General features: G+C 62.4%; 1 protein-coding gene across 2 annotated transcripts; it reads left to right on the top strand.

Moving 5' to 3' along the window:
- The first annotated feature begins 15046 nt into the window (after nucleotides 1-15046).
- Nucleotides 15047-19696, top strand: HRH3 (histamine receptor H3). 2 transcript variants are annotated; one of them, XM_067708640.1, is made up of 4 exons: nucleotides 15047-15635; nucleotides 16659-16825; nucleotides 17864-18639; nucleotides 18752-19696. In XM_067708640.1, coding segments are annotated over exons 1-4 (1200 nt in total). In that variant the 5' UTR covers nucleotides 15047-15379; the 3' UTR covers nucleotides 18753-19696. The 2 variants fall into 2 exon arrangements, with proteins under 2 accessions (XP_067564741.1, XP_067564740.1); XM_067708639.1 differs by having other exon boundaries at nucleotides 17864-19696.
- Nucleotides 19697-24953: the final 5257 nt, after the last annotated feature.

The raw sequence follows: 24953 nt of genomic DNA, 5'->3' as shown, positions 1-24953 counted from the left end.
CTCCCAACCCCCGGGGACGGGCGGAGGCGGGAGTCACCCTCCTAAAGCTGCCTTCCTCAGCTCAAGCATCTTTCAGGGCTTCCCACCGTCCACCCTCCGTGCCATGCCTTTCACCACTCACCAAAACCCGGCGCCAGTGTACCCTCCGGCTGCATCCCTGACCGTTCACTCCCTTGTTTAAAACCTTTGGGGGCTCTTACTGACCCGTAGTGACGCCATGGTTAAGCCCAGAAGCTCTGGAGTCAGACCCGAGCTTGCATCCTTACCAGCTGTATGGCCGTGGGCAAGTAAACTAACCTCTTTGAGCCTATGAGTACCAAGGTTTTCCTTTGGAAACCAGGTTTCTCCCACCCAATCCCATCTAAATCTTGGGTCTGGTTTGGGGTGGGTGGAGTAACATGGATCAGGCTGGCTGCTGAGAGTCACAGCGACTGGATCAGGGGTGAGCAGGTGACCCTGTCCTGGCCAGTGAAGGTCAGTCCTGGGACTTTTGCTGGGGGTCAGAGAGCTCAGGCCAGAGGGAAAACTGAGGTCACAGACCTCCACAGAGCTGGGCTAGGTGACAGAAAGATGCATCGATAAGTCTGGGGCTACTGATGGGCACCATGTCTCCACTAGGGGAGGGGGCACCTGGGAATGAAACCAACCCAGAGGAAAGCAAGAGCAAATACCCCTGGGTCTCCTGGAACCAGCTGCACCCTCAGCAAGCTCTATCCTAGACTTTTCAGTAATGTGAGTGGCCACGTTTTCCTTTCTGCTTAAGCCAGTTGGAGGTGGTACCAAAGAATCGCTGGGACCCTGGAGCCACAAGAGTGCCGATAGACCACCCCTGATCACGTAGCGCTTTCTGAGGTTCCTGCCCTTCACCGCGTCTTCCACAAAGCTAGCCCCAGTTGGCCTCTGCACTCCCTCCTCAGAACATTTCCTCATTGCCAGCGGGGGCGCGGGGTGCTGGACTGCGGCTGCCTCTGCAGCCCCCGTGCAGATGAAGCTGCCTCCTGTAAACAGCGGGGCAGAAGCACGTGCGGCAGGGCTGCGGCCCAGGCTGCATTTCTGGGCCCAGAAAGCCAGTCATCCCCATGCCAGGGTCTGGCCCCAGCTCACTGGTGGGCCCACTGTCAGCGGGAGCCCGGAGACGTGCAGGGACTGAGAAGGAGCTCTCCCAGCCACTGTTGGAGAGAAAAGCCGGGAGGGAGGCGGGGCCAGGCCTCGGAAACAAAGGCATTGCCATGGTTACCTGTGAAAAAACTGACGCCGGCTGGAGAGGGAAGGGTGCAGCGTGCAGTCTCCCAAGCCAGGACAAGGACAAGGCCGGTTGCCACGGAGATGCTCCACAGCTTCCCTCGTGCGCCTGGCCTGAGTCCAGCGCAGGTCCCTCACTCTGACAAGCCTCTTAGGACTCTGAGCCCCATGCACCAGCCCAGCTCTTGGCCATGAACTCCAGGGGTGAGTGCAGAATCAGAGAGCTCAGGCCAGAGGAGAGGTGGGATGAATGGGCCTCCCACCTGCCCACGGATCACTGAGGGCTGAGCACCGCCATCTCTGCCCTGGCCTGAGGGGTAGGAGTGGGCTCTGATCCCAGATGGGTCCCGTGGCTGGGATGTCGGCTCGTCCCCTTTAACCAGATGCAATAAACTGGGCTCCAAGGGCCAGCTGTTGCTTCCTCTTTCCTGGTCCCTGTGAACTGGGCAGGAATCGTCCTTCAGTTAGAGGCTGGAAGGAGGGTGCCTTGGGACCAATCAGGAGCATTTTTCATGACCTTCACTAGGTCAGGCGGCCAAGTCCAGCAAAATTCTCCAGGAATGGGATGAAAGATGGGAGCAGAAAAGCAGACAAAGAGGGTTTGGGACCAGGCAATAATGGTGACGATGGTGACGACAGCTGACGTTAGCCAGTGCCCCATGATTTGCATGCCTCATCCAGTTTCACGTTTACAACCGCCAATCAGATAAACACTCTGTATCATCATTCCCACTGTACAGATGAGCAAACTGAGCCTCAGCAGGGGAAGTAACTCACCCAGGACCTGCAATGAGGAAGTGGCCCAGACCCAGTGCGTTCCTGCCACCCAGCAGCCTGGCACAGCCCAGGAGCTTGTCAGAAAGGCAGAGCCCTGCCCATATCTCCCGGACCAGGATCTGCATCTGAAATAGGTGCCCAGGTGTTCCTGGGACCAGTGGAGGGGGATGTGCGGCTCATGGCCACGATATCAGCTGATCCCTGCCCCGTGGTCGGGAGGGGGCGGGTCATCGTAGTGTCCCCCTCCATCCTGAGAACTCGGGCCTGGCTTGGCCCCAGAGTCTATTCAGGACCCCAGGGATCCATCCGTGTGTGTACTCTCAGAGTTTGAGAAGTGCTGGGCTAGTAGATAACTTTTGGGGTGACTGGTCTCACCAGAACTGCTCCCAGATCAGGCCAACCTGGCAGTCACGTCTGCCTGTGACCTTCCCTCCACCCCAGGCAAGGATGACTTGAGCCTCCCTGTCCCAACTCCTTCTGAATCAGAATCAGGTGACAGCATGGCCCACAAGCCCCCTGGGCAGCGGCTGAGCCTGTGGCGCGAGGCCGGGAGTCCTGGGCTCTGGAGGCCCCAGCCGCGCGGGAGCACGTACCCTCACTTTGCCCTCAGGAGGCACATTCACGTGCGCCTCCCTCCTTCCTTCCATCACATCAGAAGGCACAGCAGAAACTATTGCTCCCCCTTCAGTGGTGAAACTGAGGCTCAGAGAACAGAGGGGCTGGCCCAGGGTCACCCTGCGGAGCGGGCCAGCGGTGTGGTACCAGCCCTGCCCTCGGCCTACTGGTCTTCCCCCGGCTTCACGCCTCCTTCCCCAGCAGGTTTCTGAGCCTGGATGGGTCTCTGTATCTCAGTGTGCGGCCAGAGTTGCAGCAGAGCTGGGCATCCAAGGATGCCGGGTACCCGGTGTTGCTGACCTGGCCTTTGCCCCTGGGGAGGCCCGGCCCGAGGCTCACTCCTCTCCCTGCCGCCTCCCTGGTCCATGGAGAGGACATTTCCCTGCTCCCTTCTGTGGAATGCTGGGGAATCTTCTATCTGGATGCAACCTGGGCGGGCAGAGGGTGGCTGGCCACTGAGGTGGGGCCCCGGCCCTCACGTGGCCCAAGCTGAGCCTTCCCCACACAGCTTTCAAGTCTCCTCTGCAACGTGACAGCGCGCAGCTTCCCTGCCGTCGGAGAAGAGTATTTTTAGTTTTGAACCCACCACGTGAGAGAGACAAGTTATCAATAGCAGCGGCAAAGGGCTTTTTCTTTTTTTTTCCCCGTGGCTTTGGGACCTGAGCAATCTGCACCCGTTAAATTCTGCCAAAAGAAAAAAAATGTATTCCTCTTACAAACTTCTTACCCCGCGCCTTCCTCACTGCTGCAGCTTTGCAAACCAGCGCTTCCCGGGTGGAGCCCACCAGCTCAGCAGCGCGCTGCCCCCAGCCCCCTATAGCCTCTGCAGGAGGCCACTCTGCCCCGCGAAGGGACCGCAGGAGCCAGCTGACCCACGGAAGCGGAGAGAAAGAGCGGGGTGGGGGCTGCAGCCCTGGAACAGGCAGGAATGAGGGGCTGTGGGGGGGGGTGGCTTCCATGCTCAGAGTTGACTGACATGGGCCCCGCTTCTAGCTTCAGTAGCAGCCCTAGCATTTATTGAGCACTTACTGTGTGCCCAGCCCTGGGCTGAGTACCTTTAGGTGTATCGTCTCAGCTAAATGCCCTAATCACCCTCTGAAGACTCTCCCAAATGAGGTACCGTGGAATCCCAAGGCCTTTCTGGCTGCTATCAGGTGTTTCTAGAGGAAAGGCTTCCACAGGCAAACAGGTTTGGGAATGCTGTTTAAACAAAGCCAACAAGTGTCCCCCTTCTCAGGGCCCTTCCCACTCTGGTATATGTGGGATCCTCCAAGACATAGAAGGGCCTGCTGCAGACCCAGGATTTATTGGAACTGGACAACTTTTTCTTTTCCCTATGGAATGTCTTGTATGACTCTGAATTGGCCTCCTACCTTGCCTGGGGGACATTTGGGCCCACTTAGCTTCCTGCTTTTTAGGATTAGTTAGAGCTGCATGCATGAAAAAACCCAGAATAACAAAGGCGTCAGCAAAACAGAAATGTCCTTCTTTCTCACGTGGCACAAGCCCCGGCTGTCCAGGGTTGGCAGGGTACCCAGCTCCTACCTTATTGTATCACTCTTCTAATACTAGCGTCCATCCTCAGTGTCACCTCACAACCCAAGATGGCTGCTGGTGCTCCAGCCATCACATGCATATTTGACCAGGAAGAAGGAGTAAGGGAAAGAACAAGAGCAGAGGTGCTGGGAGGTGCTGCTCCACCAGGTGAATCATCTCCCTTTGAGAATCTGTCCCTGAAGATATACCAGACACTCTGCTCACATCTCACTAGCCAAAACTTTATCCCATGCCACTCTCAGTGGAACAGTAGCATTTTAGCTGAGTGCATTTCCAGCCTGAATAAAACAGAGGGGCCAGGGAAGAAGATTATGTGTGGCTAGGCCTGACTGTGGCCCCCAGGCCTCCCCCAGCGTCCTCTGGCAGGCCCAGAGATGCAGACACCCGGTGAGGCGTGGGCAGTGCCAGACGCAGAGCAGAACTCTCAGCTCCCAGCCTGTGTGCCTACTGTGTGCCCAGTGTGGTACCAGGCCGGGAGCCTCAGCGCTGTCCCTGGACAGAAGGCTTGGTTTCTCTCCTCCTGGCTCTGCCCTGAGTGCCGAGCACCTGCTGCACTGCTGGCCCTGCGCTGGGTTCCAGGTGCTGTCATAAGCAGGCATATGGGTCCAGGAGGCCACAGGGGACCCCCAAGCAGGCAGGTCCTTCTCTCCCCACCCTTCCCAGGGGCTCACGTGCAGCGGAGGGGTGTGGGCGCATCTGTGCGCAGGGGACCAGTGGGGCAGGTGGGAACGGGAGGAAGACAGCTCGGGCCGCGCTAAATTTAACTTGTCGGAGCTGCCGGCCTGGCCAGGGGAGCTGCCAGGCGTGGGGGTGGGAAGGGGCAAAGCTGAAACATGCCCAGGGAGCAGGGATGGGGGTGGCCCAAAGCAGTGTGATTCATTTCTCTTCCTGGGAGCGGTCTGGGCCAGCGGGGAGGGGCTGGCGGCAGCGGCCTCACCTCCATTCTGGGCAGAAGCGAGCTGGCTCCCGCGGAGGGGGGTGGGGGGCCTTGCATAAGAGAGAGCCTGGCATTTGGGGTCTTTTGGAGGATAGGCGTGCTCCCCCCATCCCATCCCCGGAGAGGAAGGCAGGGAAGGGGAGAGGAGGGGGCAGCTAGCAATCTGTGCCAGGCAGTCACAGCGGGGTTGGGGGGTCTGCCCTGGAGGCTCCCACTTGGGGAGTGAGAGGGGACCACAGTGGCAGGGATAGGAGTGCAGCCTGCAGTCGCGTGGGGCTCCATGCTCGGTTTACTGCTCAGCTGTTGCCATCTTGAAATTCTTAATTTCTGAGGAGGGGCCCACATTTTTGTCTTGCACTGGGACCCACAATTCTGTAGCCATCTGAGGAAGGGTCAGCACAGGAATCGGGGCCCACGGGGTGCTGCCTCTCCGCTTCCGGGGCCGCGGACTATGCATACAGCCGGCCGGATGGCTCCGTCCCCTCCAGGTAGGGGGAAGACTGGGCCAATGGGCCAGGTTTTTTCTGGGCAAGAGGCAAAGGGGCTGATAAGAGGCCTTGTGCTGGGCACTTGGACAGCCCTGCCCCCACCGAGGGAAGGCAGTCTGCCCAGGAGTCCCACGGCCCGGGGCTCGGGCCCTCAGGGCTGGTCCTCTCCGAGGCACCGCTGGAGACAGAGCTGGCCCGGCACTTCCACCCACTCACCGGCTTCAGGAACGACATGCCTTCTGGGCTCCTAGCCGATCAGCACGTAGTAGGTGCTCAGTGAACGCCCCTGGAGGCCAGCAGGAGGTGGGTGGGGGTGGGATGGGGGGGGAGGAACCTGCAGCCCCACTCAAGTCCAGGCTCTGCCACTTGCTAACAGAGCATCTCTCTGAGCCTCAGGTTCCCCAGTGGTGGGGCCCTTGGAGGGCGCGGGCGTGGCCCCCCGTGACAAGCATCCACTTGCTCTGCACAGCATCCACCCCTGTCTTGTAGGAACAGCCCCAAATCCTCCTGTGGGGACCCCCACTCACAGGCTGACCCCACCTCTGGCACGCACGTGACTGGAACCTGGGACATCACGGCCTCAACTTTGAGATAAGCAGTCAGGCAATGGGCTTGGGCCCCTGCATCTGTTGTCAGGGCTGTGAGCTGTCAGCTGTCAGCCTGGAGGGGCCACACCAAGGGGAGTGGCTGCCTGAGAGGAGAGCAGGGCTGGGAGACAGGCTCTGACAGGAGCAGTCAGGCTCCTGGATCCAGCCATGCCTGAAGGAGGTGCACCACCAGTGAACCGTCAGACGCATGCCCTGGTGAGCCAAGATCTCCATGCCCCCTTCTCCACGTGTGGGGAGGACGGCTACCTATCAGGACAGGCCTCTGGGCCCTTCTCTGTCCATCAGGGCTTCCTACTGAAGAACCTTCCAGTGAACTTCGGTACTTGTTACGTGACCTTTCCAGCTCTGCATGAATCAGCTGAGCAAATTGAGAAAATGTGAGAGGATTACGCAATGCCAGGAAAAGGTGAACCCAAACAGAGGTCTGGCAGGGACATGGGGAAGTGGGCAGGGGTCTCACTGGGGTGACCAACACCCAGGGCCATGGGAGAACCCAGGCGGCCCCGCTGTGCCCCTGCAGAAGGCAGGGCTCTGGTCAGGGACCGGGGGCAGGGACTTCATGTTCCTAGTCACAGCCCAGCACTGCCACTTTCTGCTTGTGGCCCTAGGCCAGTCTTCCAGCACAACCACCTGGCCAGCGTGTCCTAAGAAAAGCAAACGGCTTCCCAAACAAAGCTCCCCCAGTCCCCGGGGCAAGACCCAGGAGGTGCTCCTCCGGGACCCCAGCCCGATGCCCCGCAGCCGCGCCCCCGCCCCCGGGCCTGGGGGCTGTGCACTTGTTTCCGTGCTGTGATTCCAGTTGTGTGTGCCTGTGCGGCCGAGTGACTGAGATCTGTGCCCGGCCCGGGGGCGGGGGGGCTGCTCTAGAGCAATCCCTTGACCCCAGCCCTGGCCCAGGACCTGGTCCTGCAGTCAGGGCCACCCGCGGAGGGAGGGGACATTTCTGTGACCTGACCTGTCCCTACATGGTGGGAAGGAGGACGAGTGCCAGCTTCCTAGCTTCCTTCAGGAGCCCTACCCCTGGCTCAGGTCAGAAGCACACCCACAGACACACGTGTACGCACACGCGCACTCGGTCACACCCACACCCACACGAAGACTCACAGCCAGGCCCACATACATAGACACACTAAGAAACACAAGAGACACACATGTACAGAGACACATGCACATATGTGCACACAGGCATACACATATGTACTTAACGGCACACGCAGACACACGTGCACACAGACACACCTTGGGAGTTGCCCCAGGCCCCCTCCTTCCTCCTCGAGAACTCGGGGGACGTCTTCATTAACAGGACCCTGTGCCCCAGCACGGAGACGGTCAGCTCTTTCGTTATTTTCCTGACAGACACAGGCCCCCCAAGGAGCCGCCTGAGTCCCGGGGGACTCGGGGAGTAAACAGAGGTGCAACCCTGGGGCCTGGCCTCTCCCGCAGGAGGCAGCTCCCAGAGTGCGCCCCTCCTTCCGACCCCCCGAAGCAGGGGGTCAGGGCCCCATGCAGGGTGAGGGCCCTGCGTGTTTGCCCAGGGCTGGTACTGTGCGTGCATGGCACACACACCTGCACATGCGTGCACACACATGCACACGCGCTCTCTGGACCCCAGCACAGAACAGCACAGGCCAGGTCAGGAGACCTGGAGTACCCCTAAGGGCTGGCAGGGGAGGGCGGCGTGGGGCAGGGGTGTGTTTGCTGGGAAGAGAGGGAGGTGGGCTGTGGTTCCAGGGCCGGCACGGGGCCTTGGGGACCCTGATGGGGTCTGGGGAGGGGGCTGTCGGCCTCTCAGCCTCACCCCCCGAGCAGAGCAGGGCAGCAGCCAGACAGGAAGCTCGTGCACAGGAGTCAGAGCCCCAGGGTGGCCGCCAGCATGCCCAGCCCAGCGGTCCCCCTGTCCCCTGTCCCAGACGGACGACCCTACCCGCACTGTGGCCTCAGCTGCTCCAACCACGGGGAGGGCATCTCTGGCCCGTGTAGGGAGCGTGCTGCCCCCATCCCCACCCGCCCAGCCTCAACCCCAGGCCTGGGGTCTGAACAATGGACTGGGGTCACCAGGTCCCGTCTGCCTCGTCAGCACTGTCACCAGGGCCACCTGACCTGTCCACCGCGAGAGGGGCCCAGCAGGGGGCAGGAGGCCTGAGGGAGGGCGAGACAGGGCAGAAGTACAAGGGCTCTGACCTGCTGTGACACTGGCGCTGCTGGGCACAGGGCGCAGAGCACGGACAGGCTCTGGGGGGCGGGGCCTCCAAGGGCTGGCGGATGGCAGCCAGCCAAAGGCATGGCTCAGTCCCCACCCGTCACCCTGCAGCAAAGGCTGAGGGGCCGAGTCCATGGCAGGAAGCTCCGGGGGCGGGGGCAGCTGCAGCACAGACGAGGACCCTGGGCCCGGGCTGGGCAGAGCTGGGCACCATCCCTTCCTCTGCTTACACACGCGGGTCCACGCTCCCCCCCTCACCCACTTCCACGAGCCCCAAGGCTGGGCCCTCATCAGAGCAGCCTGTCTCCACCCATGGCCAGGCTCGACCACCCCGAGGGTTTGATGCTTACTACCCAGGGTCTGATCAGGGTCTAGTCCACAGGCCCCGGAGAGTCCTGGCCGGGACTCACGGTCTGAGCTTGGCTCAGGTCCCCAGCCCTGCTGACACATGGCACAGCTGGGTCACAGCCACGAGAAGCCCCACCAAACACTCTTGGGGATGCAAGGGAGGTTCCCAGGCTGGGGCCAGCCCCCCATAGCTGGATTTGAGGGCCCTTCTGACACCTAGACCCACCCAGGGCTCTGGAGAAGGCACCCTGGACGAAGGTCCACCTTCACCCTTCTTTCCTGCTTCTCCATGGCTTATGTTTTTTTTCTGGGTGGGGAGCCGCACCACGCAGCATGAGGGATCTTAGTTCCCTGACCAGGGGTCGAATCCGCGCCCCCTGTAGTGGAAGCGTGGAGTCCTAACCACTGGACCGCAAGGGAAGCCTGGCTTATGCATTCTTAGTGCATGGAGAGAACCTGCAGAGACGCAAGCAGTTTCATTCATTCATTCGGCAAATATCGATACTTAACTGCCAACCTGGGAAGGGGGCACATCCAGAACCACACCTGAGTCATGCAGAGGGAGCTTCTGGGGGTGAGGGTGCCTCTTTCCTTAGAGAAGAGCGTTTATTACCTCTGGCCCCCACCCCAGTTGCCCCTGCGCCTCCCCGGCAGCTGTTCCCACGCCCTTAGATCAGACCTCCTGCAGAGAGCCCCTCCCGAGAGCCCCTTTTCTCGTGGTTAATATCACCACTGGCGTCATCCTTAGGAGGAAAGGGCAATAGGTGAGGAAATTCAGACCCAGGGTCAAGTCCCCCTCCCATCAGCTCTCCAAACTGTGCTCTCTCCAGCCTCTGAGTCCCTGCACCTGAGTCTCTCCGCTCCCCCCGCGTGGACACCAAGGCCCCAGAGCTCTTTTTTCTGGGGGCCACTGACGCAGGCTGTGGGATGGGGGTGACCTTGCCTCTAAGCTGGCAGCACTGGCTCCAGGAGAGGGGGGGCGCAGGCCGGGAGGGAGGGCTGCCAGCTTCCTTCTTGCGGGTCGCCGCTGGGGAGGACTCCAGAACCTTCCGGCCCAGGCTCTGTGGTCGGATGTGTCTGGTGTGTGGAGACCTGCCCCTCGTCCCTCACCCTCTCGCCCTCATTCTCACGCTGGGCCCTGTGCTCACAGCAGCCAGGAAGCAGAAGACACAGATGCCCAGGAAGAAGGCTGTCTCCGCAGTCCCCAGTCCCACTGCCCCGCCTGCCCCCAACCCGTGAGCTTCATCTTGGGGACCTCCAACCGAGCTCTCAGTGCCCAGGCCCGCTGTCCCCCCAGGACCAGGCAGGGGCTCCCTGGACACTGCCAACAAAGAAAGGCACTGCCAGGGGAAGTGGCACAGGCACACGGGACCCACAGGGGACGACTGCCCAGGTTGGGGTTCAAGTGACATTGACCATATTGCTGTAAGCTCAAGCAAAGCTGCCCCAGCTGGCCACCATGACTGTCCAAGCCAGGCCAAGGGGGCTAATTCTGGGTGCTGTTGGTAGCCCTGTCTTCCTCCTGGGGAGTGGACAAGAGCATAGGAGATCAGCCTGGAGCTTCAAGGACACTCCCTTCTGGGAATGAGGTGACGCAGGGAAAAGACAGGTGGAAAGAGAAGCTGTTCTTTGAGTTCCTGGATGCAGCTGTGTCCGAAGCCCACCTCCTGGACTTTTCAGCCATGGGCAACAATAAACATTCCTTTCCTTAGGCTTTTTTGAGTTGGTTTTCGTCATTTGAGGCCAGACCACAGCAACTGCATCCCTGGTTCTCCTGTCCTCTCTCTCCTTCCTGCCACCTGGGCCATGGGCCCAATTCAGCCTTGTCTCTAAAGGCAGGGAAGTCAGACTCAGCTTTTATTCCAAAGCGGTGACCTTGGGAGACATGCTGATCACACCCGGGCCCTGAGCTCATCAGAGTGCACCTGGAGCTGGCTCAGAATGTCACCAGGAAAAGAAAAAAAAGGACAAGGAACAAAAAAAGAAAAACCTGCATATTCCCATATTCCAGTGAGCTCTTGCAGAAAGGGAGAAGGCAAACAGAGGTTCCTCTAAAGAGGTGTCACGGCACCAGAGCCAGAACGCTGGCAAGCGCTCCAGCAAGTGTGCCTTGGCCATAAGAGCAGGAGAGTCGCCGGGCAGAGGGCCACAGCGGCTCCACTCCACTCCCCTCGTTATTTCTCATTAGGGGGCCGCGTCCCGTGCAGCAGGGTAGGGCTCCATGGGCGCAAGTGCAGGGCAGGCGCTCCGATGAAGGAGAGGTTTCCCAGCTCAGTGGGGCAGCTGGAGGCGGAGCCCGCTGCCCCATGACCGTGACCATGACCACGGGCGACCAGGACAGCGTCCTGCTGCTCAGACGCTGGCATGCACAGCTGCGTCTCCCCAGCCCAGGGCCCCTCTGGCCCCAGACCCAGAAGAGGTGAGCGGGCTGCTCCTGGGCCAGGCCTCGGACTCCAGCGCCAGGGCTGGGCCTGGGGGCCTGATGACCTCTACCCCAGGAGGTCCAATGGGCCATATCATCTATCTCAACATGCTCAAATCTGAGCACCCCCTTGTCCCCCAACCTGCTCCTCCCACAGACCCCCAGCTCATTCGTGTCAATGCCACCCTCGAGGCATTTGAGCCAAAACCCTGGAGTCAGCCCTGATCCCGTCGTCTTTCTCTCACACAGCTCCTGTCGGCTTCGACCCAGAATCTGCCCGGGTCTCCCCTCCCCCACTGCCACCGTCGTCCTCGCCTGGAGCCTAGCATCAGCCTCCCCACTGGCCTCTCGGCTCTGCCCTCGCCCTGCTGGAGATTGTTCTGCCCTGAAGCAGGGAGGCCTGTCTCACTGTGTCTCAAAACCCTCCCGGGCCTCCCTCAGCGTCTGCACAGGGCGTGAGGCATCACATCTGCCCTCCCCGCGCCCCGCCCCCACGGCCGCCACAGACGCACGCGCGCGCTCCCACCCACCTTGTCCTTTGCTCCCGCGGTCCCCTCTGCCTGGAACGCTGCTCCCTCCAGATCTCCACCTGGCTGCCTCCTGGAGCTCTTGGCTCGACTCCCTGGCCATCCTTCCAGAACCGGAACGCAGCCTGTGTCAACTTGGGTCCCCCAGGGAGCAGACGCGGAGACAGGGTCCAAGGTCGAGAGGTTGGTGGGGACATCTGTGAAAGACAAAGGGAGCAGGTGACGAGCGTTCAGCCCGCAGTGTGGGCCTGACATGTGCGCAGGGAGAAGGTAGGTAGGAAGGGGGAGCCCCCCGGGAAAGTCTCAGCCCCCCACGGGGGCCCCAGAGCAGACGCTGCACACAGAGGAGTCCCACACGACAGCGGCCGACCAGATGCCCGGGAAGAGGCTGCTCTCAGCTGGGGCGGTCACCGGCCCTCCTGCCAGCAAGTTCCCTGTGGAGGGGCCTCTGAGCAGCACACGTCTGTGCTGCAGGTTCTCTGCTCCATGCGGCAGGAGGGAGGTGGGTGAGGTCCCGCCGCTGCAGCGGGTCTCGGGGCCCCTCCACTCTCCAGCCTACAGCCCTCCTCAGCTGTCACCCCTGCAGATCTTAGGGGCTGAATGAACGAATCAACTGATCAATCAGTGGGTGAGCTATTTCCTGTGCGAGGGGTGTTTTCACTAATCTAGGGCTTACGTGATCTGGGACTGGACATTTTGAACCCCAAATGCTGGCTGTTTTGACAAATGGAGAAACTCGGCCCCCAGGCCACGCTCTTTGGGGGTGTCCAGGTGAGCTGAGAATAGGGGCCCATGTACCCCAATGCTCAGCCAGCCTTTCCTAGGGTCTTGGGGCGTTCCCTGCCATCCTGGGGCCTGAATACCCACTCCTTGAGACAGAGACCTCAGGGCAAGATGCCCTGTGGACAGTCACGTGGGGACCTGCCTCATTCCCCCAAACTGCCTTAGTCAAGTTGGGCCCAGCCCAGAGGACTCTAGGCTCCTGTCCCGACAAGGTCAAAGCCCCAAGAGTTAGTATATTTGCAAGGTCAGGGGCCTTGATCTCAGGGCTTCGCCAGGAGTGTAACCATCAAGAGAGGGGCCTCTGGCCTCGTGTGACCTTGGGCAGGTAGCTTTCTGGGCTCTGTGCAGGCTGCTGGTCCTACCCACATTGTATGCTGAATTCGGGGTGGGGGTGGGGGCTGATGAGGTCATGGGTGTTAAGTGCCAACAGGGGGCGCTCGCCACCCGTGGCCATGGCCATCCTCAAACCTCTGGGCCAGCTGTGGTTCTCCTCCTGATGGCCTCCATTTCAAGAGGAAGGTCCCCACACTCAGAGAAATTTGGTAACTCTCCCAAGTCACCCAAGTGCCAGGGTCTGAACTGAGTCCATCCCCTGCATCCCCGGCTCTAGCTGCTGTGGGGTGAGAGACTGCCAAGGAAAGCTCGCGAACACTAAAGGCCACAAGGACAACCGGGCCCCAGCTTGACTGAGACTTTAAAGGGGCTGCCCTCTGCTCAGACTTCCCTCTACCCTGGACCGGAACTGAGGATGGGAGGGGGCTCCCAGCCAGTGAGGAGAGAGCCAGGCGCCCCCCCACTCCCCATCCAACTCCATCTCTGGAGGCCTGGGATAGGGTGGGGGTGCGCCCTTGAAGCACTCACTGGCCAGAGCCGGCCTTGGGGTGCCTGTGGAGGAGCAGGCTCTGGCGGGGTCCAGGCGGCAGGGAGCTGCTGGCGAGCGCGATGGGGCCCAGCGGCACCATGCTGGACTCCAGCAGCTCTCCACCTTGGCTTGTCTAACCACCAACTGGTGCCTGGTCCTGGCACAGCCCTGCCCACCATGCAAGTTGGGGAGCTGGGGGAGCCTGCACGAGGAGCAGGGCTTGCTGGTGGAAGGGGTACAGCCAGCGACTCAGAGAGGGCTTCTGGGAGGGGGAGCTGGAGCCCCACACCTCTCCCCCAGCGCAAGCCGCGAGAAGCCATAGAACCGTGGATCCCCTGGGGCTGGGGTGAGGGGCTGGGGTCTCCTCCCTGCAATCAGCCCTGAGGACGGGGTAGGGGAACCCAGCACCCCTCCCTCACTCCCCGAAGTTTCTAAAGCACCTCGGGGCTAGGGGGAGAGGTGGGTCCCAGCGTGATCAGGAAGCTGCTGGAATTGCGGGTGCCGGTGTGCCAGCGCCTGGGGTCCCCCTGCAGCCCCCACCCCCGCACGCAGACGCGCACTTTTCTCTCCTCTTTGAGGCTTCGGCAGATGTGCGCTGCTGGCGACAGAGCAGCGCCGCTGCTTCCCTCTCCCTCAGGCGCTGTTCCCTCGCTGTCTGGGTCTGATGTGTGCGCGTCAAACTGCCGTTCGTGGGTCCCCAGCCTGACGCTGGGCGACTGTTTCCCTGGTCTGTGGGAGTCTGTGTGTCTGCATGTGGGCGTGTCTGTCTGTCTCGCTGTGTGTGTCTCGTCCTTGACCCAGGCTATCTGAGCGCTTGTGCCTGGGCGGAGGGGGCGCTCCCTCCCGCCGCCTCTCCTCCCCCCAAAGCCTCCCGCAGGCGCTAACGCAGCGCGCCGCCCCGGCTGCGCCCCGAGCGCAGTGGGCTCGTCGGTCCCTGAAGCACTGACCGCCCCACTGCGCTGTCCACCGGGGGGGACCCGTGGCTGGGTTCTGAGCAGATGGTCGCTCTCCCTTCAAACTAGGGCCGCCTGAGCCCAGGGTGGGCACGCTCCCCTCCCAGCTGGGTCCGCTGGTTCCCCATTTTCCCTTATGTAACTCCACATCTGTCTGCGCCTTGCAGGTCACCCTGGACGCTGCGTTGGGTCCTGCCCACGGGGAGACTCAGATTCAGAGTCGAGTCCCACGCATACGGGGGTGCGGAGCGAACCCCTGGCTCGGGCACGGCTATCGGAGACCTCTCCTATCCTTTCTCCTCGGGAGGTTCCTTTCTCCGAGAACTGCTTGCCCGAAGCGTGAAACGAGGAGGGGTCCCGTGGGGCAAGTTCCCCCGAACGCGGGCGCAGGTGTTTCCCCTCAACCGCACTCCAGATCCCCACAGGCGCCCCGGCTTCCGACGAGGGCCGGCCAGGGGTCACCGGGGACGAGGGCACGGGGCAGGCCGCGCGGTCCAGAGGCTGGCTCCTGTGTGCGAGCGCAGGTTGAACGCAGGCGAGCCCCCAGCTCCGGCGCCCGCCGTGCCGGGCTCCCCGCCAGCCGCCGTGCACACTCGGGCCGGGGCTCCAGCTGCCCGGCGGGCACGCGGCGCTGTCCGTGGTGCTGCCGGCGCCGGGCGGGGCGGGGGCGGGGCGAGGGCGGCAGCCAATGGCGGGGGCGCTGAGCGGGGCGCGTGGGGCAGCGGGCTGGGCCCGGGGCTCACTCTGCTGCTCTCGGCACTCGGGGCGCACGGACGCTCCGCCAGCGGCTCGGGCTCCAGCTCCGCTCCGGGTCCGCTAGTGCTGCAGCGGTCGTGCCGCTGGCCCGATTCGGCTCAGATTCCGGGCCGGGCCCCCTCGGCGCCGCCCTCCCCGGCCGCGGTCTCGGCGCCCGCGGACCATGCGCCGGGTACCCCCCGGGGAGCCCGGTCGGGCCGAAAGCCCGCAAAGACCAGGCTCCCGGGCCGGGATCCCTCCCGGCTGCCCGGCCGACGATCCGCGCCCTGCCCTGCGCCCCGGCGCCGCGTGAGCCGGCGGGGCCATGGAGCGCTCCCCGCCCGACGGACCGCTGAACGCGTCGGGGGCGCTGGCAGGCGAGGCGGCGGCGGCGGCGGCGGGCGGAGCGCGCGGCTTCTCCGCCGCCTGGACCGCGGTGCTGGCGGCGCTCATGGCGCTGCTCATCGTGGCCACGGTGCTGGGCAACGCGCTGGTCATGCTCGCCTTCGTGGCCGATTCGAGCCTCCGCACGCAGAACAACTTCTTTCTGCTCAACCTCGCCATCTCCGACTTCCTCGTGGGTAAAGCCCCCAGCCCCCGCCCGAGCCCAGGGGCGCCCTGCCGGGTCGGGCCAGCGGGGATTGGAACGCGGACCTAGGGTGCCTTTGCCTCGGGGACACGCCCCGCTAAGGGGTCCGGCCTGGGGAGGGGGCATCCGGGACTCGTGGGGAGGTGTGCGCAGGCGAAGTTCCTTGCTTCCCCGGCCGCGGGACTCGGGCTGGGGAAGGATGTCCCCGGGGAAGGGGTCCTAGCCAGCGGGCGCTCGGCCAGGCGCAAGGCGCTGCGGCCGCGGTGCAGCGGGGGCTCTTGCGCCGTGGCTAAACAAAGGCTGCAGAGGACTCAGGACACGGGGAGGGCGCTGGGGGGGAGGTTTGGGGAAGGGGACATGGAGGGGAGACTTTTAGAGCCACGTTGGGGGAGGAGGCCATGGGGAAGGCGGGCGGGGTTGGGGGGAGAGGCTCTGAGGAGTGCGCTCTCACATGTCTGTGCACTGCTGCAGGCTGTGGGGCGGGGCGCAAGGAGGGGGCCGGAGCACCAGACACCTGTTGGGGCTGAGACAGGCGTCTGCCAGACGCTCAGAGCGGGGTTGGCGGTGGGCGCCCGCGTGGCAGCAGTCAAGTGCCCTTTGAGTCCGGAGAAAGGCTTTCTCGGTTTCTGAGCTGATGAGGAAGAGCCAGAATGGGAGCTTGGGATCCAGCGGGGCCAGAGAGGGAGGAAATGTTCTTTCTTCCTCTGGGCACTGGGAGGGCTGGGCAGAAGTCCAGGGATGACCAGACCAAGGCTCTGGGGCTCGTCGCTCCCAGCGGTCCCCACACCTGGATCTTCCTCCTGCCCCCAAGTCCAGGGGACCCAGTGGGACTAGGGGCCGGGCAAGGGTTGAAGGCCAGGTGCAGTGCGAAGAGTGTGCCTATGAATGAGGCGGAGGGAGGATCGCTGGTCCCAGAAGGGCCACCGAGTGACCCTAGGTCCTGCCTGTCTCTCGGCTGGGGGTGGGGTCTGACCCCCGCGCAGCCACGGCCCACCACGGCCCTCCTCTCCCACAGGGGCATTCTGCATCCCACTGTACGTGCCCTACGTGCTGACTGGCCGCTGGCCCTTTGGCCGGGGCCTCTGCAAGCTGTGGCTGGTGGTGGACTACCTGCTCTGCACCTCTTCTGTCTTCAATATCGTGCTCATCAGCTATGACCGCTTCCTGTCGGTCACCCGAGCCGTGAGTCTGGGACGTGGGTGCCCATGTTCACCCCTAGGGGGAGGGGTGGTTGGGAGAGGCCAGGAGACGCACCCGGCAGGGGGTACGGCCACTTCTGAGTGGGCAGTGCTGGCTGGGCTTGATCCCCACTGGCCTCACACCTGACACATCGGGCACTCTATGGCCAGCCGCCCACTCGGTAGCCATGTGCTGCCAGTAGGACTGGTCCTGGTTCAGGCAGAAGGCACAGTGTGGACCCGAAGGAAGGGGGTCCCTTCAGCCTCCACCCTGGAGCAGGTCCAAAGTCCCTGGAACTAAGGGAGGATCTGGGCCAGGGGCCCTTGGTGGTACCTCCCCACAGGTGTGCATGTCTCGGGAAGACAGGCTCCACGAGCTTCCCTGGGCGTGGTGGCCACCATGAGTTAGGGGCCCTGGGCTGCCTGGACTTCCCACGTCGGTGTCCTGTGGGCACCGGGCTGGCGGCACAGAAGCAGAGGTCACTCCAGTGCAATCTCATTTTCTCCCTGAGGCTCCATCAGGCACCCCGGGGCCCTCCGCTGGGGACCACATGTGTCCTAGTCCAGGGAGGCAGTGGGACAGAGTGCATGGGTTTTGAGCCAGCTCTGCACCTTGAGCCGACCCACCTGTGTTCTTTCCTGCCCTGCCTGAGCCATCATGAAAGTGGGGATCATGCTGGAGCAGTTGTGAAGATTAAATAAGATGGTATCGAAAGGTGCCAAGCAGAGAGACTGGCACACGGCAGGTACTCAGTAGATCGGACAGTGACGTGGGCCCCCGGGGGAGCGCACAGCTGATGGGGCGATGGCAGACAGGCAGCCCGGCACAAAGTTAGGATTCTGGGGGAGGTTCTGAGGCCATAGGAGAGTGTGACAGGGCCTCAGCCTGCCCGGGATTCATGGGGCGAGGGGAGGAAAAGGGAAAAGCATCACTGCCGGGGAAGGCGTGCACAGAGGCCCAGAGGCTGCTGGGAGCTGCGAGCGGCAGCGGCCGACCTGGGCTCAGTCCCCTTGCCTCCTGACCCAGCGTGTCCCACCGCAGGTCTCCTACCGGGCCCAGCAGGGCGACACATGGCGGGCAGTGAGGAAGATGGTGCTGGTGTGGGTGCTGGCCTTCCTGCTCTACGGACCCGCCATCCTCAGCTGGGAGTACCTGTCGGGGGGCAGCTCCATCCCTGAGGGCCACTGCTACGCCGAGTTCTTCTACAACTGGTACTTCCTCATCACGGCCTCCACCCTCGAGTTCTTCACGCCCTTCCTCAGCGTCACCTTCTTCAACCTCAGCATCTACCTGAACATTCAGAGACGCACCCGTGTCCGGCTGGACGGGGCACGCGAGGCGGCGGCCTCGGAGCTTCCCCCCGAGGCCCAGCCCTCCCCGCCGCCGGCCGCGCCCAGCTGCTGGGATTGCTGGCAAAAGGGGTGTGGGGAGGCCGTGCCGCTGCACAGGTGCGGGGTGGGGGGCGGCGAGGCAGCCCCAGGCACTGGGGCCGAGGCTGGGGATGCGGCCCTCGGGGGCAGCAGAGGGGGAGGTGCCGCGGCCTCGCCCACCTCCAGCTCTGGCAGCTCCTCGAGGGGCGCCGAGCGGCCGCGCTCACTCAAGCGGGGCTCCAAGCCATCCGTGTCCTCGGCGTCCTTGGAGAAGCGCACGAAGATGGTGTCCCAGAGCATCGCCCAGCGCTTCCGGCTCTCGCGGGACAAGAAGGTGGCCAAGTCGCTGGCCGTCATCGTGAGCACCTTTGGGCTCTGCTGGGCCCCGTACACACTCCTCATGATCACCCGGGCCGCCTGCCACGGCCCCTGCGTCCCCGACTACTGGTACGAGATGTCCTTCTGGCTGCTGTGGGCCAACTCGGCCGTCAACCCTGTCCTCTACCCGCTGTGCCACTACAGCTTCCGCCGGGCCTTTACCAAGCTGCTCTGCCCACAGAAGCTCAAGGTGCAGCCCCCCAGCTCCCTGGAGCACTGCTGGAAGTGAGCCGGCCTCCACAGGCACCTGGGATGCAGGGGCAGAGCCCTCCACTGCCACCACCCTCGAGGCCCTGGGTTCACGGACAGCCGGGCCTCGCCACCCTCCACCCGGCTGCCCCGCAGGCACGAGCCCTGGCTTGTCTTCGGCCCACCCTAAATGCCATGGCAGCCTCTCAGCGCGTCCGCTGGTAGTTGATGCAGCCTGGTGGGCGGCTGGACAGACCCCTGCTGCCCAAACCGGAATGTGGCCACCCAAATCCCGCTCTAGCCCGGGAGGGACAACCCAGGGGTCCCAGCCAGTCTGCCACCCCCAAGGACAGTGGGATGGCCGGTCGTGTCCACGCTTCACACAATTACTGCTTGGTGTCTTCCCAAAGCAAGTGCCTGGCGTGCGCTCCAGGCCTCCAGAGCCGGTGCGCTGCCCCTGCACGTGCACGCGTCTGCACACCCCTGCACACCTGCCCCGTCCCAGACAAGCCCCGGCCACTGGCTTTGCTGCTGTCTGTCCCCTGCTCTAGCCTGGGACCTGGCTCCTTCATCCCTCTTCCCTCCAACTTTCTCTGCTCCCCAAGTGCCGGGTACTCCCCAGAAACCTCGCCGCAGGTCTCCGCTTCTCCATTCTGGGTGTTTCAGGAAGGCGGAGAAGAAGAAAACACATCCGTGAACTCGCTGTTCCTTGGATGTTTAATGAAGAGAGACAAAACTGCGGAGGAGCTCAGGGCTGGAGTGTGGGCTCCCACGCCCTCCTTCCTTGTGCTGCCGCTTCCGGCTGAGCTGCGCCAGCGGCTTCTGCCCACCCCGCCCCCCAGCTCGCGGTGTTGGGCCCCGACTGGCGGCTCTGCGAGCGGCCAAAGCCCCGGACGCCTGCTCGTCCAGCGGGCTGCCCTTCCTTCTCCATCTACTCAACCAGAGTTTTCTGGGATTGACGGGGACCCAGCAGCGCCCTGAGCGTCCTGGGGCTCCCAGGGGCAGTCGGAGGAGACCAGGGGCTGGGTGCCCAGCAGAGGGGCCGCTTCACCATATCCCGTGCACCTGGTTGGCACTCTGCATGCTCCGTTCCCCGCGTACCTGCTGCACTGCCCCTGCAGACCCCAAAGTCCACAGTAAAGTGTATTTTTTTTTATTGGTGCTGATTCCTGAGGACTTTGTGGGGGGTGGCTGAGCCCCTGTACTCCAGTCGGGGACCCAGGGGGGCACAAGAGCACCCAGGTGGGCATGAGGCACAGGCCTGCCCCTCCCCCGGCCTCAGTGTCCTTTTCAAGCGGACGAACCCGGCGGTCATACCAGGCTTTAATCCTAACAAGCGACGTGTGCCCCGGCAGTGCCCCGCCCGCTCCCCACTCCAGTCTTGAAAACACGCGGCACAGCCCTCACCTGCTGCAGCCTGCCTGCCCCCAGGACAGGAGTTCTCACCGCTCTCAGCCATGATCTTCCCCCTGGGGAGATTCCAGGGGTGTGGGGACTGGAGCTGAGCTTGAGGGGCTGGGCCAAGGGAGGGGAGGGGCTTCCTGGGCAAAGGCCTGGAGGCGGGACTGAGGGTGATGGATGGGTACGGGGAGAAGGACCTGACAGGATGATGCTGGGTGATCCTGGGCCCAGTGGGCTCCACGGAGGGGGAAGACACTGGCCCTCACCCCAGGTGCCAGAGTCCACTCAGAAAGGGGGCAAGACCAGCCCAACTTTGGGGCAATAGACACTTGGGTGGGTCGGATGTCTCCTCCTCCAGGAAGCCTCCCCTTCTTTCCAGCCATGAGGGCCCTCCCTCCCCTGACCTCACGGACACAGACTCTCGTACCCTCCCCACCGTGCTGGCCCAGCGTCCACAGTCCTTTCTTCCTAAGGTAGAGAGACCTTTGGCTGCCTCACGTCCCTCCCTTACAGCTGGGTGCCATGGGTCCCATCTCCAGCAGTGAGGTGCCCGCCAGCTCTGAGTCTCACCACTGCAGGGGGCGAAGCTCTTCACAGCAACATTTGAAACCCACAAACCTTCCTCTTCCAGACATTTTCTCACCCCTCAGCTGCACCTGCACTTTGTTTTCCCAAGCACCCAGAAGTCTTCCTCCAGAATCCCAGCTGGAACTCCTTCCCCTCTGCACTTTCCCTCCACCGGAAGGGCCCCCTCTGCTCAAGGCAGGACGTTCTTCTTGGACCCCCTCTTCAGTGGCCCAAGGGAGGGGCGAGCCTTAGGTCCCCTCAGGGCGCTGGGAGCAGCCGGGGAAGGCGGTGACAGGGAGGTCGCCCACTGTTTGTGGGTTCAGAGCTTGGGGAAGCCCTCGCAGCTCTGGGGCCCGTGGTGAGGCTGGCGGGCTAGCCATTGGCCTTCCCTCCAGCCCTGCAGACTTGCCCGGCCCCCAGAGGGTGGGTGTCCGTCCCGCAGCCCAGAGCTGTCTGGGGAAGGACAAAGAACCCATTCTCTGCAGCGGTGGGCACCTCCGTGCGGCCTGCACAGCCAGAGCCCTCGCTGCCCCTCGGCCCGGCCCTGCTAAATGGCTACAAATTGGAAGATAAAAGTGCAGCCTTTCAAGAAATTTTGCCTTCAATCTCTGCAAACTGCCGCTTCCCGAGCTACTGCGCAGGGATGGAGGAGGAGAGAAAGACACGGAGTCTATTGGGCCCATGTCCAGCAGCAAACAAACACACCAAGGGGGTCTTTCTCCTTGGATCCGACCGCTGGGAGCAGAGACAAGCTGAGCCCCAAGGCAGAAGCAGCCACCTCTGCAGGCGCCGCCCACGTCAGCAGCTGCTGTTTATTGAGCACCTACTGTGTGCCGGGCTGTCTGCTGGACAACGGGCTGGCGCATCAGCAGGGCCATTCCCGCGGGGGCTGAGGACTGTGGGGGGGACCAGGAGGCGGGTGGCCTGGCTCGTCAGCGGGGGGGACAAGGAGCCTGTCTGCGGAGGTGACGTTTCACTCATTCATTCCACAAACTTCCACTGAGCCCAGTGGTGGGAGCCCCGAGAGGTGGCAGAGGCCGAGCCTGAGGCTGAAGGAAGGGCCCGCAGGTGAGGGGTGCAGAGGGGCAGTGATGTTTCAGGGCCTGGAGGCTAAGGTAAGGAGCGTGGCCTTGCTTCTGAGGACAATAAGGCATCCAGAGAGTGAGCCTTAGGCCCTAGGATGGAGCACAGTCTGGGTGGCCCGCCTGTGTCAGCGCAGTCCTAGCAGTGGGTGCAGAGACTGGCAGGGGCATGAGGCTGGGAGGCAGTGGCACTGAGGACCTGGGCAATGGCCCGACACAGGGTTCTGCCCTGGGTGCCCGTGGATGACCTGGCTCCTCCCATCGGGGCCAGCTGTCAGCCCTCAGGGGCCAGCACATCTGCAGGGCTCCTTGGTCTGGCACCGGCTACGTATGTCCGGCTGCCGCTCCCGCCCCGGTGCTTGCTCTGGGGCACCCCCCGAGAACAGCTTCTGTGCACATGCTGGGTGAGGGTCCTTGCCAGCCTGGGGTGAAGACCCTACATTCTCAGGAGCCCAGCAGGCAGTCCCCATCCTTCTACAAAAGGACAAATTATTCAATGCTCTTTTCGGGGCATCAGGGCCATGAAAACGGAGGCCTGGGGTCAGCCGGCAGGGCTTCTGGAGGCCTGAGATCTGGGGAGCCACACGCTGTCTGGCCTCTGCCTCCCCACCCCCCATCCTGACACTCGTGGCTGGACTCGGGGCTGCAAAGAACATTTCCACCAACATTTACTGCAGCCCTGCATCCTCGTGGCCACCCCACGGGGGGCTGCTCAACTATCCATTCTGCAGACTCCCCAGAGCCAGGACCCTGGTGGCTGGGCGACTCTCCCCATATCCCGCACTCAGCAGTTGGTGGGGGCCAGGACCCCATCCTCACTCTTCCCTGGGTTCTCCCCAGGCACCGCAGGGGATGGTGGTGTGTGAGCGGGTCCCTGCCACGCTGCACCTTCCTGGGGGCCCAACTGCATCCCTGGGATGGCGAGCACACCGGGGAGACCTGCCTGATGGCGCATCTGGGGAGGGATGCTGGCTCCGGCAGGTCAGGGCTGGGGGTCCTGGAGCATGCAGGGCCTGAGGCTGGGGGTCCCTGGTGCTGCCCAGGAAGGATGGCCATGGCGCCTGGCACAGGGACTGTGCTTAGACTACAATTATAATGAACAGACTTACTATGTTCCGGGCACCATTCCGAACCCTCTTCTTATGTAAACTCATCTAGTTCCCAAACAGAGTAGGTACTATTATTCCCATTTTACAGATGAGGAAACAAAGGCACAGAAAGGTTAAATGACCTGCTCAAGGTCACACAGCTAATGACTTTCCTTCCATGACCATTTTCCCAAGGCCCTCGGCTCTCAGGGCCACCTTCTCTTTCCTCTCCCGAGCCCGACCCCCAGGCACCCGGAGCAGGCTCAGGGGACACACACATGCTCCTGAGTGTGCCCAAGGCCTCTTGCTGCACCCATTCTTCTGGTGACAGCAGCCCGTTTCTCCTTTGGGAACCATTCCCCGTTTACTTCAGTGGCTCCAGGATGGGCATGGATCCCAGGCATGGCTGGTCAGAATCACCGGGAAAGGTTGGGGTGGTGCACGTCTCCAGTGAGGCCAGAGAGCAGCAGTCCTGGGACCTTGTCTGGTGCCCTGGGAGGCCTGTGCTCCCCTTCAGCTGGGGCTGCCGGCCTGGCGGCCTCTGACATTATCCTCACAGAGGCCACCCCGTGGAGGGGGCACACCTGGTACAGCCGAGGCGGAGGAAAGCCACCCGAGAGCTGGACGGAGACGGCTTCCACGTGCTGTTGTCTGAGCGCCTGGATCCAGCCTGGCCTGAAGCTAGAACCTGGACCTTTCAGTTTCATGAGTCACCAAATGCCCCTTCCTTCCTAAAGCCGGCAATGAAATGACGTTTTGTAATGTGATGGCCCAAGCTGGCATCCCTCTGTCTTGGGGTAGGGGAGGGGAACAGAACACTTCTGCCCATGGGAGGTCTGTGACTTTAATAAAAAATAGGAAAGTGAGTCAATTATTTAGTAATGATTGTTGGCAGGAAAATAATGAATTTTGGTATATTAGGAGTAACATACTGGCTCTAAGGGTGAAAGGTCAGGAGGCCAAGCCATTTCTCTGTGACATCCTTCCTGTCCACAGGGGGACCTCGGCCAGGCGAGTGCCTTGGCCTTAGATTCCCTGTCCATTAAGGAGAGCGTCCCAGACAGCACGCGGCATCCTGCTCCAGGGTGGCAGGCGCTGTGTCCAGAGGAGGCACCTTGCTCTGGAGTTTGTCAGACACAAATCTCAGAAGGGCGCAAAAATATCCTTCAAAAGAGAAAGAAGAAAGGGGAGAAGGGAGAGAGGAGAGGAGGGTTTTGGATGTAAGGGGGGAGGGGGTGGTAGCGCTGTGGGAATTGCGCTAAAAATGCATCCGTGACACTCCGAAGTCACCAGTTTCCAAATTCAAACATGACAAATTTGATGATCTTTAAATGCTTCCACTTTAAATGCTGGACGATCTTTAAAGAGTCCAGCAAAGCCTGGTTCTGAGCAGAGGTGTAGGAGTCGGGGCAGCTCAGTGGACGGGGAACAGCCTGCCTTCTGCCCTCCTTCCTGGGCCCCAGCTTAGCAGGACCACATTCCTGAGAAGCCAGGAGGGGGCAGGGGGTAGACCATTCCTCACCAGCCCCTCCCGGGTGCCCCTCAGGGCCTGGGGCTTCCTTTGACAGCCCAGGCTCGGCTCTGTCCCAGCCCCTCCAATCCATTAACTCATACTGAAGTGTGTGGGACTGACTCCTCCAGGGACAGGGGGAGATGTGCACTGTAACAGAGGATGATCTCGATCTTTAAATCAAAGAAGGCAAATTCTAATGCAGGTATTTCAGACCGTAAGACACACCAAGTGGGTGAAGGGCTGGGGGTGGATGATGTCTGCACTTTCTTGAGCTCCTGCTACCTGCTGGGCCCTGAGCCAGACGCTGACTTCACCAAGGATTCCAGATCCGTGCAGCTGGGACGTCAGGGTCCCTTGCTCGGAGATCCTGCACGGAACCCCCGTGGTGGGCCAGCAGCTCTGCGGGCCACACGGATATTTCATGGGACCAGTGCCGGGTGCTTCAAGTTGCCCCCTTTAATCAGCCATGGACCCCAGACGTTCCTCCGTGGTTCCTGTGAGCCAGCTGGCACCCCCTTGTCACGGGGAAGGCAGACAGGCGGA

Source organism: Pseudorca crassidens, chromosome 15, assembly GCF_039906515.1.
Source record: "Pseudorca crassidens isolate mPseCra1 chromosome 15, mPseCra1.hap1, whole genome shotgun sequence".
NCBI classification, from domain to species: domain Eukaryota; kingdom Metazoa; phylum Chordata; class Mammalia; order Artiodactyla; family Delphinidae; genus Pseudorca; species Pseudorca crassidens.
The sequence above is the reverse complement of the archived record's forward strand: the minus strand, read 5'-3'. Positions and strand labels throughout refer to the sequence as shown.

Bases quoted from the DNA above. Each gene is read 5' to 3' on its own strand.
- HRH3 (XM_067708639.1), top strand. From the start codon at position 15,380: ATGGAGCGCTCCCCGCCCGACGGACCGCTGAACGCGTCGGGGGCGCTG. The intron at 15,636-16,658 runs GTAAAGCCCCCA...CCTCTCCCACAG, and splicing joins CATCTCCGACTTCCTCGTGG to GGGCATTCTGCATCCCACTG. The intron at 16,826-17,863 runs GTGAGTCTGGGA...GTCCCACCGCAG, and splicing joins TCCTGTCGGTCACCCGAGCC to GTCTCCTACCGGGCCCAGCA.